General features: G+C 42.2%; 1 protein-coding gene across 15 annotated transcripts in view; it reads left to right on the top strand.

Moving 5' to 3' along the window:
- EPHA5 (EPH receptor A5) overlaps positions 1-18,733 on the top strand; it is a 193,557-nt gene that overhangs the window by 26,563 nt on the left and 148,261 nt on the right. For all 15 annotated transcript variants that reach the window (XM_077177134.1, XM_077177132.1, XM_077177133.1 and 12 more), the window contains exon 3: positions 17,110-17,773. In XM_077177134.1, coding sequence (XP_077033249.1) covers positions 17,110-17,773 — 664 coding nt within the window. The remainder of the gene's footprint in view (positions 1-17,109; positions 17,774-18,733) is intronic.

The raw sequence follows: 18,733 nt of genomic DNA, 5'->3' as shown, positions 1-18,733 counted from the left end.
TGTTCAGAAACCTTGGGGCTGTTGAGGTTTGTTTTATTTTAGCTTTATTTGCTTCAGAAATTGAAAGATACACTTGAGAGCTTTGCCTTGGCTTCAAACCTCCAAACTGGAGGGCTGTTGGGGCTCCTTGCAAGACATAATTTTAAGTGGTTAGAACTATAGGGCATGTGCTGGCTTTCTTAGTTGATTGCAGTGCGAATGTAAAGTCAGCCCATAAATTGTAGCCAGTGTTGTGATTACAAATCATTACAATAATGCGAGATTATTCAGTTTGTCACAAATCCTTCTAGACTACACAATTAAAGTCATAACCACAAATACAATCCTGTAAGATAAAGTTACTTCATTACACAATCTCTGTCTGGTTTACTGTTTGCTTTCTATTTTGATGACAGATTGAGTAACTGAATTTTTCTGTGTAGTTAACTTAAATGGCAACACACATACTTTTAATATTTCTGCCAATTCTGGAGTTAACTTTGCATTCTTAAATTTATTGATATTGATTAATATAGTAATTAGCCAAAGCCTTGATTTTCACTCTAGTGAGGGGAAAACCAACTTTAAAATGATGAACTTTTAGAAAAGAATTGCTAGTTATGTCCATCACTAGATCAGTCTTGTCACATGATCAGGAATTAAATGATTTGTGATCACTGGTACATTGTTGGGTAGGTGCCTGGAAGGAGGTTGGTGCTTTCCTGCAAAAGCAGTGACTGCTGTCAGTCTGCAGAATTATAGTGAGGCAGAGGACAGCTGCTGAACAGGAACAAAATGAATAGTTCACTTGGGAATGGATTTCAGGCCGAATCAAAACTTTTTGTACAGTTTCAGATACCCATCTCATTTCTTGTGTGGTACTTGTCTGTTCCTGCCATTGGATGTCCTGATGCTTCCAGTGCAGAGGAAACTCCAGTGGGCTAAGGAGAGCCTTGTGCCTGTCAGCCAGAGCCCAATGGCTCAGTGTGTCAGAGTAATTCTGATAAATACCCAGACTGAGATAATCAAAACCCATCCAGGGATTTGGTTGTTGTCCTACTTATTAATTTTAATGATAATTGAATATCCATGTCGATTACTCAGGCTGTAAGCTCAGCTTCCCGAGCCCTGTGTATTCAATTTCAAAGCACTGCTTCTTCAGAGTCTGGTGTATTTAAGTCAGAGGGGTGGTCTCAGTGTGGACAGGCAGTGCAGACAGGCAGGAGCTACTGTGTCCTTTGGAGTCACAGTAAGTAAGTCTGGCAGAGCCTGTTTCTCAGAGCTGCATAAGTGTATTGACTTGGCAAATGTCTTTAGCCCCCAGGGGATTTGGTTATGATGCTGCCTGTGTAATATTTGTAAAAGGCTTTTGCTGTGAAGGTGTTGAAGAGAAAGCAGGGAATCTTAAGCAGCCCTTGCTTGGTGTTTGCAAAGCTGTTTTGTTTGGTACCAATAGCGCAGGTAAACCTTTTGGACTTCTCTGTTCTCTGCCCCTTTTGAGCAAAGCTCTTCGGAGAGATTTTTTGCTTGCAGGGCTGTCTGCTCCAGTGCTAACTTGGGGTGTTTCTCAGCATTGCAGTTTGCAGAGGCTGACCTTGCTGAAGCTGGATATGCAGAAGTCCCTGTGCATGTCTCCAGGTGTTGCAGAGGGTCCTTGTCAGAAGCCAGAATCTATGCTGAGCTTTTTTTGTATGTGGGGAGCTTTTCCCAAATGAGTTCCCTAGTGCTTCTGACCCTGCTGGAAGACTCCATAGAGACCCCATTGATCAAGGGTAAAGAAAGCAACTAAATCCAAAATGGGGGCTAATGCTGTAGGTGTCCTGTGTTTTACTGAACTGGGAATGACTTAAGTTAGCAATGTCTTGATTTAAACTATCTTTAAAAAACAGATTGTCCCCTTCCTTTTCTTCAACCTTTGTTTTGTTTATTTAAAAATCAAGCAGCAAGGAGACAAAATAGAGTGTGAACAATTTTTTTTACACATAATGCTGCAACCAAAGATACTACTTGGCAAATTTCCTTCCTTCTTTGCACTGCAGAGTTTTAAAACTGAGAACTCTTGTTTTTCCTGTATTACAGTAAATACATAAGGAATCAAAATGGTATTAAGGAAGAAAGTTGGGCAACACCCTGCTGTTCAAATATGTTGATTGCAAATCATTGACATTCTAGACATGCTATTTCTGTTTGTTAGCAAGTCGCAGTTTCAGTGCTGGTGGGGTAAAACAATTGGCTGGGAGAAAGCACAAGGTTATACTATTTGCTAGTCCTTGCTATTTAAAAAGAAGAGCAGATCCATGAGTGTGTGGGCTGAAGGTAATGGTGGTGTACTTTCACAGGATTTAAGGCCACTGGGTCTGTTAACATTACATAGTTGAATCTCTTGTGGCACATATGGTGTAGAAACTTGTTCAGGAGTCCTTGCAGCAGGTCTGTAACCTTGATTTGGCCCACATTGCATCTTCTGGAGAGAGATTTCTTTGAGTGAGTTATCCTCTTGTGATAAGTCCATAGCCCTTTGTAGCTTGAACCAACATCCATCTGTCCTTAATGTAAGACAATTAATCTTTCTAGCTCAAATTGGTCAGACTTCAGTTCTCAGTCAATGGGTCTTTCCATGACTCCTCTTGTTAACTTTACTGGTACATGCTACTCCTCTCTTTCTTCTCCCAACAACCCTTTTCAGGCAAAGAGGCCACAGACAAGTTAGCTACCTCCCAGCCTTCTCTAATTTTTTAATGGGTTTTTGTGCTATAAAGTAGGGCTTTGATCTCTTGAGTAGCTGTGGACTCTCTTGTGGGATCTTTGCAATTTATTCTAGCTGAAGTGATGCCATTTGAAAAGAAAATGGCTTTCTGAAAGTGATATTAGCAAATTGTTGCTGAAATTAATTCTGAAAGTAAATTAGTAAATTAGTATCTTGTTTGCTCTGTGAGGCAATTGGGAAGAAAATCATCCTTGTGATGGAAACCAGGTAAAAGTGAAAAGGAAATCCTAGTGCCTGCTCAGCTGGCTGCTGTGGCAGGTTGGAGTTGCAGAACAGTGCAAGATCCTCTATGACATGAAAATGTGGGCTAGAGCTGTGCTGAAGACTGTCATTAAGAGAACCTGTGGGATGGATATGTGGTAAGGGGAGTCCCTAGGAGGTGGATGTGATACTAAATGAGTGCACCTACACGGGTTTTGGTAGGAAGACAGGTTCCTGTTACAGTGAAAGATATAACCTTGTAGCCTCTTAAAGCCCTAGGAAAGGTGGGATTCAGTCCTGGCTCAGCACCAGCTGCTGTGCAAGTAAAGCCAAATACTTTGCAGCATCTCAGGACTGTGCATCCCTGAGCAGAGAAGACAGAACCAAAATCACCTGAGTACTTGGATGGCCTGTCTGATTGCTTCAGTTGACACAAATATGAAAATTCCCCTTTTGTGTGTATGAGTAGAAGAGTTCTTTTGGGCCAGGTCCAATGTCACTCGCTCACAAGGCAAGAGGAAGCTATTGAGAAGCAACAACACATTTTTGTGTCCTTCTCCTAAATGGCTAATCCCCTTACTTGGTCCAAAATTTCTTTCACTGCTTACTGTTTTAAGTTTCTTTGTGCACAATAATTTATGGATGAGAGCAAACATTATTAGAAAGCTTTATGTGTTGTGCACTATGGGGACAACATTTCAGCATCAGAGTACCGTTTCTTCAGCGGTCTTCTTTGCAGTGAGTATGTGTATTGGTAAGAAGAATTATGTCAATTAACCACATAACCTGTAAAAGTGCTGTTTCCTATGGTAATTAGCTCTTCCTCTGAGAACTGTACTTTCAGTTTATTTTTCAAAGTACGTTCACTCATCCTTTTCCTTTCAAACTTCAACACTTGGTGAAATATGCATCCAGGTTTGCTGAAAGGCACTGAAGCTGACGAGACAAAAATTGAAAGGGGAGTGATTCAATGGTTTAATTGCTAAATAATGCTGAAACTGTGGCTGTAATTTCCTGTTAGTGTGAAATGGCCAATCAGCCCATTTTGTAGAGTGAGAGCAAGGCCTAGAATAGGGCTGGATAAATAAACATCTGTAGTTTCTGTGTCAAGTGGTGCCTTTCAGGGACTCCTGAAGATTATGTAAAACTTTTTACCAAAAAGCCAGGCTCCAGACAAGAATTATCTTGCCTAACAGTAAAATGCTGTTGCTGCAATTTAACTTGAGTTCTGTCCATAAGCTGCACAAAATTAAGAGATGGTTTCATTCAAGGATGAGCCCACTGTGAGAATGTCTCTTTGATAAGCAAGTCCAAGTCACAGGCCCTTGCCTGTGGCTTTCTGACTGGCCTGCTGGGCTGGCAGGGGAGAGGAGGAAGCACTGAAAGGAAACACCAAAGCCTGGAGCTGTGCAGGATGGCAGATCAGAACGTTCAAGGTGGCCAAAATCCAGCAGGTCCATTGCCACCAGGTGTTTACAAACTGCGATCTCCCGCCTTAGCCCAAATCTTTTGGAGGAAGGGGTGGTTGGTGGCAATCTGGATTCTCATAAGGAAATGTAGCCCCTTCCCATGTCCATATGTTTACTTCCTCTTTCTGCTCTGCCTCTCCAAATTCCAACCTGCCATTAATCCCAGTGTACCCTGGATACAAAATAGCAGTAATAAGAGTTTGTAGCTTAACCAAGCAGCCAGAAATGCAGCAATAGACCAATTAATTAAATTTCTATTTAAACTATTTTTTGATAGTTTGTTCTTTGAGGAACTGCATGTCTTCAGCATTTCTGTGTTCTTTACCTCAGGGACTTGGGTCTGGAAGAGACTCTTACTGTAACCTGGTGAGGGCAATGTACATGAATCTTAATTATTTATGTACCCACTCTCTACTCCCACATGGCATAGGCATGTTGGTGCTAGCTTTAACCCACCTTACTTTTGTGAGGAATATATGTGGCTCATCATGGCCTTGGCTACCTGATCAGATACTTTCTTCTGAAACTTCCTTGGATCCCCCTTATGATGATGAATGATGGTTTGACTCCCGTGGCAAGTTCTCACTGTGGTTGATTATGCCCTGCTCCCCCCAACAAGAAAGTTATCTTCCCTTCTCTTCAAAAGCATTCAATTTAAATTCTGGGATCTTTTGTTGGTTAAGCAAAAGCAAGCGGATAACAGAACTTTTTTCTCTGTGTATGTGTTGCAGTATTACCATCAAGTTAAGCCATGGTTTACTTCTTGTTTAGGAACAAATTTGAGTTTTTTCAGTTTCTTCTGAAAACTTCAGCAGCTTTCCCAGATTTTGCATTATCACAGCTGATTGCTGAAACGGCATTTATTTTTGCATTGCAGAGGTCTCAGCTGGGGATTTAGCACATGATTGTATTATTGTATTTGCTTTCCTAGCCATGGCATGCTGATGTTCAAGTACTTCTTCAGTGGTTGCCAGATATCAGGAGAGTGTGGAGGTTGCATTGTATGTTGTGTTATATGAAACATGTTCTTTGTGAAATAGTTAGGATACAGAACATCTGTCACAAACAATTGAACACATCTGTGTTTTTTCAATTCCAGATTAAAAGGAACATTGAGGTCTGGGTTGCATCTTTGTCCAGCAGATTTACACCCGTGTAATTCTGGTGCCTTATTTAAATAGTAACATAAACCTGACACAATGGGAATTAAATCCCATAGAATAAAAAGTAACTAAAAGTTTCATTATGTTGTGGAATAAGCATACCAGGCATCCACATGTATAATTTATTACCTATAGTGAGGTAAGTACTTAACAACAGTTATAATAAACCCATTCTGTTCATTCATTTTTAGATCTTAGCATACTGATTCAGACCTTAACTGAAAGTGAATATACAATCAATGTCAGGCTTTTTATGCAGGTTTAATAATGTAGGCCTGCCAAGGTTCTTTAATTAAATAATTATTCATTGTTCAATCAGAATAGATTGTTTCACTATAGGGATTGCAGGCAAGTACATGCAAAATCTACCCTGAACTGATCATGTTTTAGCTGCTTACTGTAATCCTGAGTGATAATCTGTCACACAATAAAACAGGGAAGAAAGTTGCAGTCAGATATTAAAAATGTAATACCTCATTCTGAGGTGATCAAAGAAAAGCACGCTAAGGTATAGTTTGGTGGTGCTGTGAACAAAGTTAGAGCTGTCTGACAAGTGGGAAAAGTGGGTTTTGTAGATGGTTCAAATTCAACAGAACTGTCACCGAACTCAAAGTAAGCTAAGGTGCTCAGCATGTGGGGAATCAGGAAATCTGGTTTTGGATATTTTACTTGTAGCCCCCTGTATTCAAGAGACGGCAAATGAAGCTGTTAAGGGGAAGTGCAGTAAATTTCATGTTGTGAGTGTCTGCTGCACACACCAGTTCCCATAGGAGGGTCTGCACCGGCAGAGCAGCCTCCTCATTTCTTCTGAGAGTATTGGAAATGCAGAAAATCTGCTTGGCAAGGGGGCTGCTGCTTGTAGCATTGCACAGGGCTGGCTTCAGATGGCCCCTGCTGCCACGGCATGTCATTAATGCAGCTCACAGCAGCTGGACTGAGAGGACTTCAGTGTTTATTAGGGGAATATAATCATTTAAGCCTGAATAAGCTTCAAAGCTCTAATGTGGCTGTTTGGCCAACAGAAATGAGATGTAAATTTGTGCTGAATAGCCACTGATTACAGAAAGATGATTAATGTGAGGTTTAAAATTGATTTATGGGTGCAGTTGTCAAGGCCTAAGCCATGAATGTAATATTATCACTCTGAAAAGCTTTGGGTAGATTAGAGACCAGGGAGCAGTGGCAAAATAATGCATTTTCTGGAGGGTCTGATACAGTGTATGGGCCCTCTGTAGTCTAGTCAAATTTGGTGTACGCCTGAGAGGTTAGGCCTTGCCAGTGCAGCACGTGGATAATTGTATCACTTTCCTGAAATACTAGAAAACCAGGAAGTTTAATCTGTTTGCTTTCATTAAATACACTTTTAGATCAAGTATTTTTTCTCTTTTACTGGAAACTCTTAAATGTGTACGCACTTGTAAGGAATTAGAAAAAGTCGATGACAATCATAAAGATTAAGATTTTAGTTTAGTTTTTGCTAAGTTTTGCTGTTCTGTGCATTAAGAAGAAACCAAATGCTTTGTGTTATTTCAGTCGTAGTAAACAGAATCACCCCATAGAGTTTGATTTGTTTAAATATTAGGTCAACATTAAAGTAACAGGAAAAATTTCCTTTCTTCCTGCTTTTCGAAGTTGTTCTGTGAACCTCTTGGTATCATCAGATGATGAGTAACGTGAATAATATCCCAAAAGCTTTGAAAATCCAAGCATTTGGTTATAAACCTAAAATTTATGTCCTGCTCTGAGTCCTCCTAAAAATCTGGCTCTGTCAGCCTCCCAGTGTTAAACCATGTGGTGTCAATACTGTTTGTTCTGGCCTTTGTTAAATTGCTCTGCAATGAGTGTAACATTAGGCAGTGAAAAATGATTTAATGGTATTGTGTTTCTTCATTGCTTCTTTTGCACTCGTCTCCATTGTCTTCCCCTCAATTGCTGGTCTGTGATGTGAAATGGATGTTTTAATTCAGATGTACAGAGAATTTCAAACCTTTAAAAAAATAAACCTGTGGGAGGGGAGGTGGGGTTTCCAGCTAGCACACTGCTTTGTTCTGGGAAGGGGGTCAGCACAGTGCCTGATTAGGCATGCTGAGGAGGGGCTGGTGCTCCTTTTCATTTCAGTTCTGCTAACCTCCAGCTGGGTTCTCATTCCATTTGGATTCTGGTGCTGACATCTTTCATTGATCATGCAAATTGTCAAAGTCTGAGCTAAACTTCAGTCCTGTTTTCTTTTTTTTCCCCCCATGTATCTTGGCTTGCAGACTGAAAAGTCTAGGTGACTTTGTCCTGATGTTTCTCCATTTTTTAACAGCTTGAATTGTGCAGGTTTCTGAACAGATAACATGTTTCATAAGCACGTACTGAAAGTAATTTTTAAGGTTTTAATTGTTCTTTCTTATCCATTTTCTTGGGTGGTACTTTGTGTAGCAAATTGCTGCTTGTGTTTTGAGATGCTATCACAGCTTTCCAGAAATCTGCATTGTTTCTCAGCTAGTTTGTGGTGCAGAGCAATCCAGGAATTGTCAACATTTTTGCCTTACAGGGCGTTTCACTATGAAGTCTCCTGCACAGCCTGCTGCAGAAATGGAAGGTGTGGCAGCAAACCTTACGTGCATACGACAAATAAAAAATCATGTTGAAAATTTGTTCAAGTAGTAAACTCAACTGTTTACACAACAGGAGTTGATGATTATAGAGTTCTCCATGTAAATTTAGGTGACTGATCATGTATTCACATGTAGCTCTTCTTGAGAGGAGCAGTCATGCTTTGTCTTGTGGTTCCAGTGTGGGGCTCTCCTGTTTGGTGTTTTCCCTCAGCTCTGAGCAGTGTGATGGTGTGAGAACCTTTCTTGGCATTACCCCGTGCAGGAGGAGGATTTCTAGCAGTCCTGGCTGCACACAGGATGATGAAAGGTTGACCTGGGTGGAATTAAAAATACCCAAAACACTATAAGATACCAAAGTATCCATCCGGATGCTTAAGCTCTCAGTTCTAAAAATTGCATTTTTTTAAAGCTGATGTATGCTGATGAGCTGTTCTGAGTATTGGAATGTGCAGTTGGCAGCAGTGGAGTTAGGATGGAGCGTGGTGGTGCTGTGAACATTCACCCAGCTCATTTTCAGTGTAGTTTTTTTTTTTTTTTTTTTTTTTTAATAGTGGAGATGAAACAGCAATTATCTCCCCATCTTTGCTATTCACTTTCCTGCCCTTTGTCAGAGTGCAGAGCCAAATGTGAAACCTTGGCACCAAGTGAAATTGAGTCTTGTTAACTCTTGATGCAGTGGAGAGTAGCCTTTAACATGAAGCAAGGCCCTTTTTCTCCTCGTAGCATTTTTGCTGCCCACACATGGCAAGAGGTCATCCAGAAGCACATCTGGCAGTTCCTGTAACTCTGCTGAGGTGAGGATTTGCCCTTTTAGTGGGAGGGGGTTGGAGGGGGTGGTAATGGAAGTGACTTTCTAAGTTGGCTTTCTATTAGGTAACTATCACACGTGGGCTAGGGAATATGTGTTTGGCTAATATAGAAATGGAGAAAAAATACTCACTAGTCTGATGTGGCACATCTCAAAATCATGCTTTAAATTTCCAGTTCATACCACTTTGCTATTTGCTTCCTCCATTTATGTTTTAGCGTATGAAAAATGATCCTTAGCTTCTTGCTGGGAAATCTCCAGTAATGAGTGAGGAAACTCATATTTACTTCAGCTAATTAACCTCAGGATATTCTGAATCTGTGTGTTAACTGGACTATGCAGCTTAGTGACCAGAGTGGCATTGTAAGAAACATCAGGGAACGGCAATCCAGTAGTAAAATAAGAAGGGTAGCCCAAAAGTAGCTATAGCATTCTTATTTTTGTTTTATTTTCCTGATTGGAGAAATTGGGAATGTGCCAAGCCACCAGAAAACGTTAAGTTCCTTCTTCAGAGACTCAGCTTTCATTAGGCCAGATTTCCGCCTGAGTAGGGAGATTAATCAGATGCTTTCTGTCCTCTGTTATCCATTATGCTTTTTGCTTGACTGGTAACTGCTGTCAGTAGGAATATATATCTGTATGTATAAATGTCTCAGTTGTAAAATTGCCATCCAAATGAGGCTTGAGTCTCGGGTGGGGGCACTGTCAGATGTATGGAAATAGCAAGATCCCAGACAGTTGCAACTGCTTCTGGTATTTAAAGGTTTTAGTAAACTCTTGCCAAATGTTGTTTGCATTGAACTCAATGCAGTTTCTTTTTGACACTGGCTCCTGCCTGAAAATGAGCTCCAAAACCCCTAAAACCAGGCTGAGGAAGTGTAAAAAAAGCTTCACCTTTTGCATTATAAAAGTGGATGTTGGTATTGGAAAAGTTTGCACAAGTAATAAATTTTTTGTGGCTTGGTAGCCAAAATTTAAAATTGTGTTTGAGGCTAAAGAAGTACTTTGAATTACTCCAGAACAATTTTTTCATAAATTTTTTATCTGGCCTCTATTTTGTTTAAATTCGAGATGAGAAGATGGTAAAGATATGGTTTGTGAGGCTCTGAAAATAACTGGTTTCTCTTTTACTAAAGTTTTTTGCTCCCTCCCCTTCTTTCCTGACTTGATCCAAGTACATGAATTGCTCTGGTTTCCTGATTATTTGTGTTTCAAGTTTGTGATTTAGTGGGAAAAGTGATGTGGCTCTAGCTGGTGTCCTTCCACCATTTGGCGCAGGGCAGCAGAGGAGAAGCTGCTGAGCTGTCCCAGTGAGCAGGCACCCTGCCCCAAAGCAGAACTTGGGTTTTAAACCTGTGTGGTTACCCTGGCAGAAATGCTTAAAAACTGTTGCCCAAGAGTGCTGTTTTAAGCACTGGTACTGGTGGGAAAAGCTGGATGAAGTTATTTTGATGTCTCTGCGCTGCTCACCCATTGCAAAGAGCAGGGTTGCAAACAAACATGCAGCATTGTTCCAGGTTACTGCATTTTTCTGCTGCTTGAGAGTGGTTTGGATCACTGTGCCTTACTGTGAGGGGGAACCAGGCTTCTCAAGCTCCTCATCCAGGTGCTGGTGGGCTCTGCCATGATCAGTAGCTCATAGAGGTTATACATGCACCTCTTGCCAATGCCAGTGTTCAAGACAGAACTCTTGCTCCTGCCAGTCACTGTTGTAGAGGGAGCTAAAAGTAACATGACTTTTTGGGTGCTGTGTCTTTTGTGTTCTTGTTCTTTGAGCAAGCAAAACCCATTTAATGAAGACTGAAACGCCTCCAGCAAAATCAGGCTCCTGCTTAATCCCATAGCTCCTGAGCTGAAAATCTGAGCAATGCCACATATCGCATCTTCTCTTGATAACACTGGCAATATTTGGTGGCAGGATTTGAAGTCCCTGAAACAGGGACTGGCCTGTTTGTAAGTGCTGTTTTGCAATAGGCAAGATAGCGACAAAGTCAGCCTTATTTTACAGCTAGCACAGCCCTGCAAAACCTTCTGCAGTGCAGAAGAAAAGATGTGTAGTGCTCTGCCTGGCTCTCACTAGAGGTTTAGCCTTATGTGACCTCACTGAAATCACTGAAACTGCGCAGAGGAAAGCCTGCTGCTTGTTTGCTTTAGCTGTGTAATACGATAGCAAGGGGAAACCAGCAGGTAGCTAAAAAAAATAACAAACCCACAAGTTTTTGGGTTTTGTGATGGGAGGGAAGAAGCAGGTTGCAAGATAAAGTTGAGTAGCAGGAGGGAACATTTGTGAGGGAGCTAAGCTGGAGGCTATTGATTGCCAGCCAGGTCTTAACATCAGCTGCATAAAAGAAATCGAAGAGTCTGCCCAAATGTTACCAAGCTGAACACCAGGCTGGTTTGCCCTTCTGAAAGGGCGTCAGGTGTCCCCTTTTCACTTGGCATAGGGATTTCAGAGCACCATGCCACAGTCCTCTGCATCAATATGTGCTTGTGGTGGCCTTGACAGCAGTATTTTGAGGTAAAGTTGCCCTTCTCTGGGCAAAGCACATAGAGTATCTCTGATGCTTTCATGCATTCAAAGCCTGAGATCAGAGATCCGTGCCAGGCTTGCTTTTTTCCAAAAGAAAAAAGATAAAATACGTAAATCCTTTTCTAGTTTTAAATCTTTGTGCCAGCAGATACCTAAGTTAACATGCATATGTTGCAGAGCTCTGTGTGGCAGGGTGGAAAAATTACACAGGAGAGGATGAGGCTTCTTGTAGCATGGAGCCTGTGAAATATGTAGTGGGAAGAGAGGCAGATTCACAGCCCTTGGAGTGAGGGAGTCCTGCTGGGAAGGTTTAAGATAAGTCTTAGGAACACCATTGCTTAATGTTCTTAAGCTTCCTTCCCCTCTTAAGATCCCTAGGATTTTGCTAAATGCCTGATTTCTTTTTCAGCAGTGCAAGGATGTGTGGAACTAGGAACAAGGCTTGAAATGTCTGTACTGGCTTTTGTGGATGCTAAAGAAAGTGAATGAGTCATTGAAGACCAGTAACAAAAATTAGTACTGCAACCCCCCCAAAACCAAATAAACAAAAGCTCTGAAGTGTTCATCCCTGCTGTCAGTATTTGGTTTTGGGGCAGCAGCCTTTCGTTGTGCTGTGGTAGCAAATTGCACTCCTGGAATCTCCAAGATTAGAAACAAGCCTGAGTAGCAGACAGCTGGTGAATGTGTTTTAAAATTGTCCATTTAACCCAAGGCTGCTCCACTGAATGCTTTTTTAACTCTTATATCTTTAGTTAGATGTGTGATATCTTTGGCCTTTCTCTAGACAGGCAGCCTGTATGAACTGTGTGCTTCCTATTGATGCCAGCAGTAGTGTGCTGGAAATTTCTGATTCAGAAATAGGTCTTCTATAAATGATTTAACATCAGGCCATTGAAATGCATTTGTGTTTTCCTTCTTAGGGCTATTAAAGATGTAAAGAAAACATTTACCACCAAATTAATGGTTGCACTTTTGTTTTAATCCTGCAGATGGGGTTGATTTATATGTCAAAAAATATGTGCTGCAGAGAGGAATTATAACATTACACAATTTTTCAGTTGTACTTAATTTTTTTTCATGCCAATAATTTTCATCTAGATGCTGTCTCTTTAATGTGGTGGGATTTCTTTCTCATTAACTGTAAGGCACTGCATGTCATCCTGTGGTTTGTATTTCTTTGTTGACTGAAATATTTCTCTGAGTTCTGTAGTGACTAGGAGGCTGGGACCAGGCAGAAGGTGCAGGGGCTCTTACTGCCATCTCCATCTCGTGGAGGGATGTAAAAACAGAAGGGTGGCAGCTTGCCTGCAGTCTCTGGGGGCAGGCAGATCCAGCTGAAGAGAAAGAAATGGTGTAGTCCTACATGCAGATAGGGGAGAAGAAGATTAAATGATAGAGCAGAGATTTTTCACAATACTGGCTGCTCTGATAAAATCTAGTTGACTTTCCCTTGAGGATTATACAGAGATAAGCAGCCTTAGCTCATTAGCACCTCCCCTTTCTCATGCTCTGATGATTGCTTTAGGTTTGATGGCAGGTGGTGATGGCAGGATTTGCTCTGATCTGGGGAGCAGTACTGGAAGTGCAGCACATCTTGAAGCCTGAGATGTTAGGCCGTGTGCCATTTCTTGCAGCTGAGATAAGACTCTAGCACAGTTCATTGATGTATTTATGCTTGGACCTTTATCCTCATGGTGTTTAGTGCTCTCAGTGCATGAAAGCAGCCATTAGAATCACAGCACTTGGTTTTTCAACAAATGAACTTTGTACTCGCTCCCAAAAGCACAACTCCTGAAGCAGCAGTGGAAATGAGCTTAACTGCATAACTCTGGGGAGCATCACGGTTGGGTCCTTGAAAATTGACCTGGCAAGTATGAAAAAAGTCAAGTGATGTTTTTCAGCATGTCTTCAAGTTAGGTCACTAATGATATTACTGCAACATCACAGTCATTGTAAATGTCAATTCTGTTAAAGAAATACACGTTAACGCTCTTTAGATGGTGCACAGTGTTTTACTGTGTACCTTGTGGCCATCCATAAACATCTCCACGTGATGACACCGCTCTGAGCCATTTCCAGTGCTGAGATGCTTTGCACCACTTCCTGCTGGAAGTTAACACTTATCCATGTATGCTTGTTGGTGTGAGCAGTTGTTTGAGTGATCCTCTGACCTTTAGCCAGAAAAAAGCAAAGTGAAAGTCATTATGTCTTTCCTGGGCAATACTGGGATGTGCTCATCTGTCCCCTGGGCTCATTTGGCAGGGACCTCTCTGTGGACTGGGGGAAGTGGAGGGTTACTCTCCCTTTTCACCAAATGGAGAATCACCCCCACCTTTATAAAAATAGGACTTCACCTTTATATAGTGTCATGCTTTAACCCCAGCCAGCAGTTAAGTACCCACAACACCTCTCTCACTCCCCACAGTGAGTGAGCAAATCAGAAGGGTAAAAGTGAGAACTCATGACTGGAGATCAAGATACTACAATAGGTAAAGTAAAAGCTTCACACACAAGCAAAGCAAACCAAGGAATTAATTTGTCTCTCCCATGGGCTGGCTGGTGTTCAGCCATTTCCAGGTAAGCAGGGTAGAATTCTCATTACAGTCCCTATCCATGGACTAGACCATTTGGGATAATGTTGCAATGAAATCCTCTCCTTGCCCCTGCTCCTTTTTTGGCCTTAGCCACAGACTTGAGTCCCTTAGAATTTTACCTGCTCAAAGTGGAGCCTTGTCTATGTACCTGCTGCAACACCAACATAACCACAGCCACAGATGCTTTGAGATGCACCTGCTCCAGCATGAATATATCCACAGCTGCTTAGGGCTGGTCTCCCATGTGGACTAATCCCCAGGTCACATTCCTGTCAACTTGAGTTCACACTGCAGCTGCAGCATATGCAGTGTAGCATCACAGAAACATCACGGATGGCCTGGGCATTTGCCAGCCTGGAGCTTTGTCACTGCTGACATCAGGATGTTGCCAGACCTGGCAGAGTAAGATGGTCAGCAGTTCAGCAAGCAGCAGAACCAAGGAGCAGGCACTAACAAGCCCCAGGCTTTAGTGTGCAGTGAGGCAATCAAGCCCCATGGCAAGCCCAGGAGCCAGAGTCAGTAAATAGCTCAACAACAATAACAGCTATAACTTCAATCTAGCACATTCAGATCAAACCTGTCATTATCTCAAACCCTTCCAGCCTCACACTGGCCATCGAAAGGATTGTTGTGGTTTAACCCCAGCTGGCAGCTAAGCACCACACAGCCACTCCTTCACTTCCCCTGCAGAGAATGAGGGAGAAATCAGAAGGGTAAAAGTGAGAAAACTCATGGGTTGAGAGAAAGACACTAAAATAGGTAAAGCAACAGCCACACACACAAGCAAAGTAAACCAAAAAATTCCTTGGGAACACCACTTCCCATGGGCAGGCAGGTGTTCAGTTGTCCCCATGAAAGCAGGGCTTCCTCACATATAATGTGACTTGCAAAAGCAAATGCCATGATTCTTCCTGTCCCCAGTTCTTTCTTCTTGCCCCAGTTTTATGTGCTGAGCATGACACCATATGGCCTGGAATATCCCTTGGCCATGTGGATCAGCTGTCCCAGGTGTGTACTCTCCCAGCTTCTCGTGCACCCCCAGTCTCCTTATTGGTGGGACGGGCTGTGAGGCAGAAAAGGCCTTGACTGGTGTAAGTGCTGCTCGGCAGTCACTGAAACATCTCTGTGCCATCAACAGTGTTTCTAGCACAATCCCAAAGGTAGCTCCATATGAGTTACTATGAAGAGGGTTAACTCTATCCTAGCTGAAACTAGACAAATTCACTTGGAAGTATATATGTACAGTATACATTATTACTCAAATTAAGCTAGTTGAAGGATGGTTTTTCTGCTTTTAATTTCATATATCAAAACCTTCCTATTTACTGGAATCTAGAAAATCTAGCTGCTGAATTATTCTATGTTGCCTACTTTTCTTTTATCTTTTCTCAGTCACTCTCCTGGTAATTGTTAATTGCCTCTCCTAAAGTCAGGCATGAATCCTGCACAGATCTGCACGTCTTTCACTGCAGACACATCTTTGTCCAATTCTGTGGTGCTGCCCAGTGACAATTACATCTTAATCAGGGTTGTGGCCTGTTTAAGCCCAGAGATACAAAAAAGGGTTACAAATGAAAGTACTGCTTGCCATGGTAAAAATGTCTTTGGGTTAGGTTCCTTACTTGGAAGACTGGTGGTGCATGTGGACTCTGCACATCACAATGGGGATGTCTTCCTGCACAAGTCCCCACTTTCACATCCCTGGCTAGGGAGGAGAAGAAATGTTTTTCTCATGGTGGTGTTTGTAATTAATTTCTGACTGTACCATCAGGTTAGGTTCTCATGTCATTTCTTGCTGTTTTAATTTAAAATGTGAGAACAACATTTCGTTTTAAAAACATATTTTCGTTTTAAAAACATTACATTGACTCTGAGGGTGTTCTATCTCAGCTCTTCAGTAATGGCATCTGGGCTGAGAACACTCTCAACTATATCTCAGGATACATTTCCACGGAAAAAGTTTGGCCTTTGGCCCTTAGAAGATATGCAGCCTGAAACAGGAGTACCTTTGAATTATGCTCTGTGCATTTCCTTTGTGCTGCATCGCAACTGTGGCCAGGTGTGTGCAGCAATGCAGAGGATGGAGGAGGTGTTGGGTGGCAGATGAGTGGGTCAAAAGTAGAAGGGAACAAATCTGAAACCAGCACTGGCTTTCCTGGGTTCTTTGATGCACTTAAATGGTTAATCTAATCTCTTAATGCAACACTAGGGTTGTCAAAAGCAGAGAGTAAACTCTAATGTGTATCTGTGGTAGGCACAGTTGTGATGCTACTGACTCTGAGCTGCACCAGGAAAAAGCATTTCTTCCAAGTGATGCCCTTCAGAGCATGGCTAAAATAAAATCAACAAACAGTTGCTGCAATTCCCACAAAGCTGTAAAAAGTTGCCTGAAGCTCTGATTAAAAACCTGTGTAGCACATAAACAGCTCAAGATTTGCAGATCCCTGTAACCTGTATTGGAAGTAATCTTCTCTTTGCATGAGCAAGAACTACACTGACTAGTGCACTTGGGGATAGCAAAGGCTCATTTATTTAGTGTATCACTCCACTGATTTTCTGGCATGCTGTTTGGTGGGGGAGAATAGCTTGTAGGAGTGTGCTTTTCGTTATGTGGGGCAGTGATTTGAGGATGTGGTAGAAAGGAGCCTAGGGGCATGGGGACAGATGAACCGTGGATGCATTGGAAAAGCTCACAGAAATGGCCCCATCTGCTTTTGTTTTCTTTCCTAACTGAATAGTAGTGGACAAACCCAGCAATATGTTTTCCCACTTCTGAACTGTCTAAATCAAAGGTTTTTAACCAGCATCCTTTTCTATTTATAAAGGAACATTTATCTGACTTTACCAGGAACATATCAAGCCTCTAGTACAGAAAGCTTGGCAATTAAAACTTTTTTTCCCCTGGAAGTCCTGAGTTCTGAAGCCCAAGATGCTCTTTAGATGGGAAAGCTGAGAGTTGTGACTGTTTTAAAAAGTACTTTTCCTTTTTATACAGTGGGAAGAAATTGGTGAGGTGGATGAAAACTACGCTCCGATACACACATACCAAGTATGCAAGGTAATGGAACAGAATCAGAACAACTGGCTTCTGACCAGCTGGATCTCTAATGAGGGGGCATCCCGCATCTTCATTGAGCTCAAATTCACCCTGAGGGACTGTAACAGCCTTCCAGGAGGACTTGGGACCTGCAAGGAGACTTTTAACATGTATTACTTTGAATCCGATGATGAAGATGGGAGGAACATCAAAGAAAACCAGTACATCAAGATCGACACCATTGCTGCTGATGAGAGCTTCACAGAGTTAGACCTTGGCGACAGAGTGATGAAGCTCAACACGGAGGTGCGGGACGTTGGGCCCCTGACAAAGAAGGGATTTTACCTGGCCTTCCAGGACGTGGGCGCCTGCATTGCCCTGGTCTCCGTGCGCGTGTACTACAAGAAGTGCCCGTCGGTGATCCGCAACCTGGCGCGCTTCCCCGACACCATCACGGGGGCGGATTCCTCGCAGCTCCTGGAGGTGTCAGGTGTCTGCATCAACCACTCGGTGACTGAGGAGGCGCCCAAGATGCACTGCAGTGCCGAGGGGGAATGGCTGGTGCCCATCGGGAAGTGCTTGTGCAAGGCAGGCTATGAGGAGAAGAACAACACCTGCCAAGGTAAGGGTTTGCAGGGAGGGCGCTGTGCTGAGCTTCCAAGGGGGTGGGCAGTCTGGGCTTTCTTCTCTTCCATGGTTTTTGTGCCTGGTTGAGTTGACAGTGGTGGGTCAGGTTCTCACTTCCACTGAGGTCCTTTGAGTAAGTGTTGCAGCAGGAAGACAGAGGCCTGGGCTGGATGTCGTGGCACTTGACACCCCATGCGCAGGGGCTTCTGGTGCTGCCAACAAGGAGAATCTGGCATTCTTCTATTACCTTTGGAGCACTGTACTATTGGGTCCATGAGGCAATTGTAGTCTTATCTGTTATTTAGAGATTTATGTTATTTTTCCTCAGTATCAGGTTTTCCTTATGAGTCTTAGAAGCCCGGTTTCTTTTTTTTTCTGGACTGTACCCGGGAATGTTTGAAGTTAATCTCTCTATGGAAGATGCATTTTGTTTTTGTATTTGGAGGAGTGTGTTTTTCTGTCTTTATCACTCTATGGGGGGCTGGGTATTTGATGTGGTGTGAGTTGATTGATTTTCCTCTCTGGTAAATAATTTAATACAAAGCTGCTCAGCTGTTCAGAGTTAAACTTAAAGCCCCACTGATAAAAATGCTTCCATATGTGCTGAAGTTTTCCCACAAGTAGCTGGCTGAAGTTGCCAGATTGCTGGTCAGCATAGTCTCCTGAATCATCAGAGGCCTTGTGCAAGAGATCTAGGGTATCTAAAGCTCAAGACTTTAAAAAGAATACTTACAAAGACAACAGTGTACTCTGAGTGTACAATATCATTTTGTGGTTTGCTGTATTACATGCTTGTTTATAAAATTTGCCCTTCTGTTGTAAATATGTAGCAGGTAGCCTAAAACTAATTTGCTTGCAAAAGAGAAGGGTAACAATGATTTCAATACAGTTTGCTCTTTGCAAAATTAATATGTATTGGTTATCTGTTCTATCTCAATTGGCTTGTCTTTGCAGT

The sequence above is a fragment of the Agelaius phoeniceus genome, chromosome 4, assembly GCF_051311805.1.
Source record: "Agelaius phoeniceus isolate bAgePho1 chromosome 4, bAgePho1.hap1, whole genome shotgun sequence".
In the NCBI taxonomy this organism is placed as follows: Eukaryota; Metazoa; Chordata; class Aves; order Passeriformes; family Icteridae; genus Agelaius; species Agelaius phoeniceus.
This window is presented reverse-complemented; position numbering and strand designations above follow the sequence as displayed.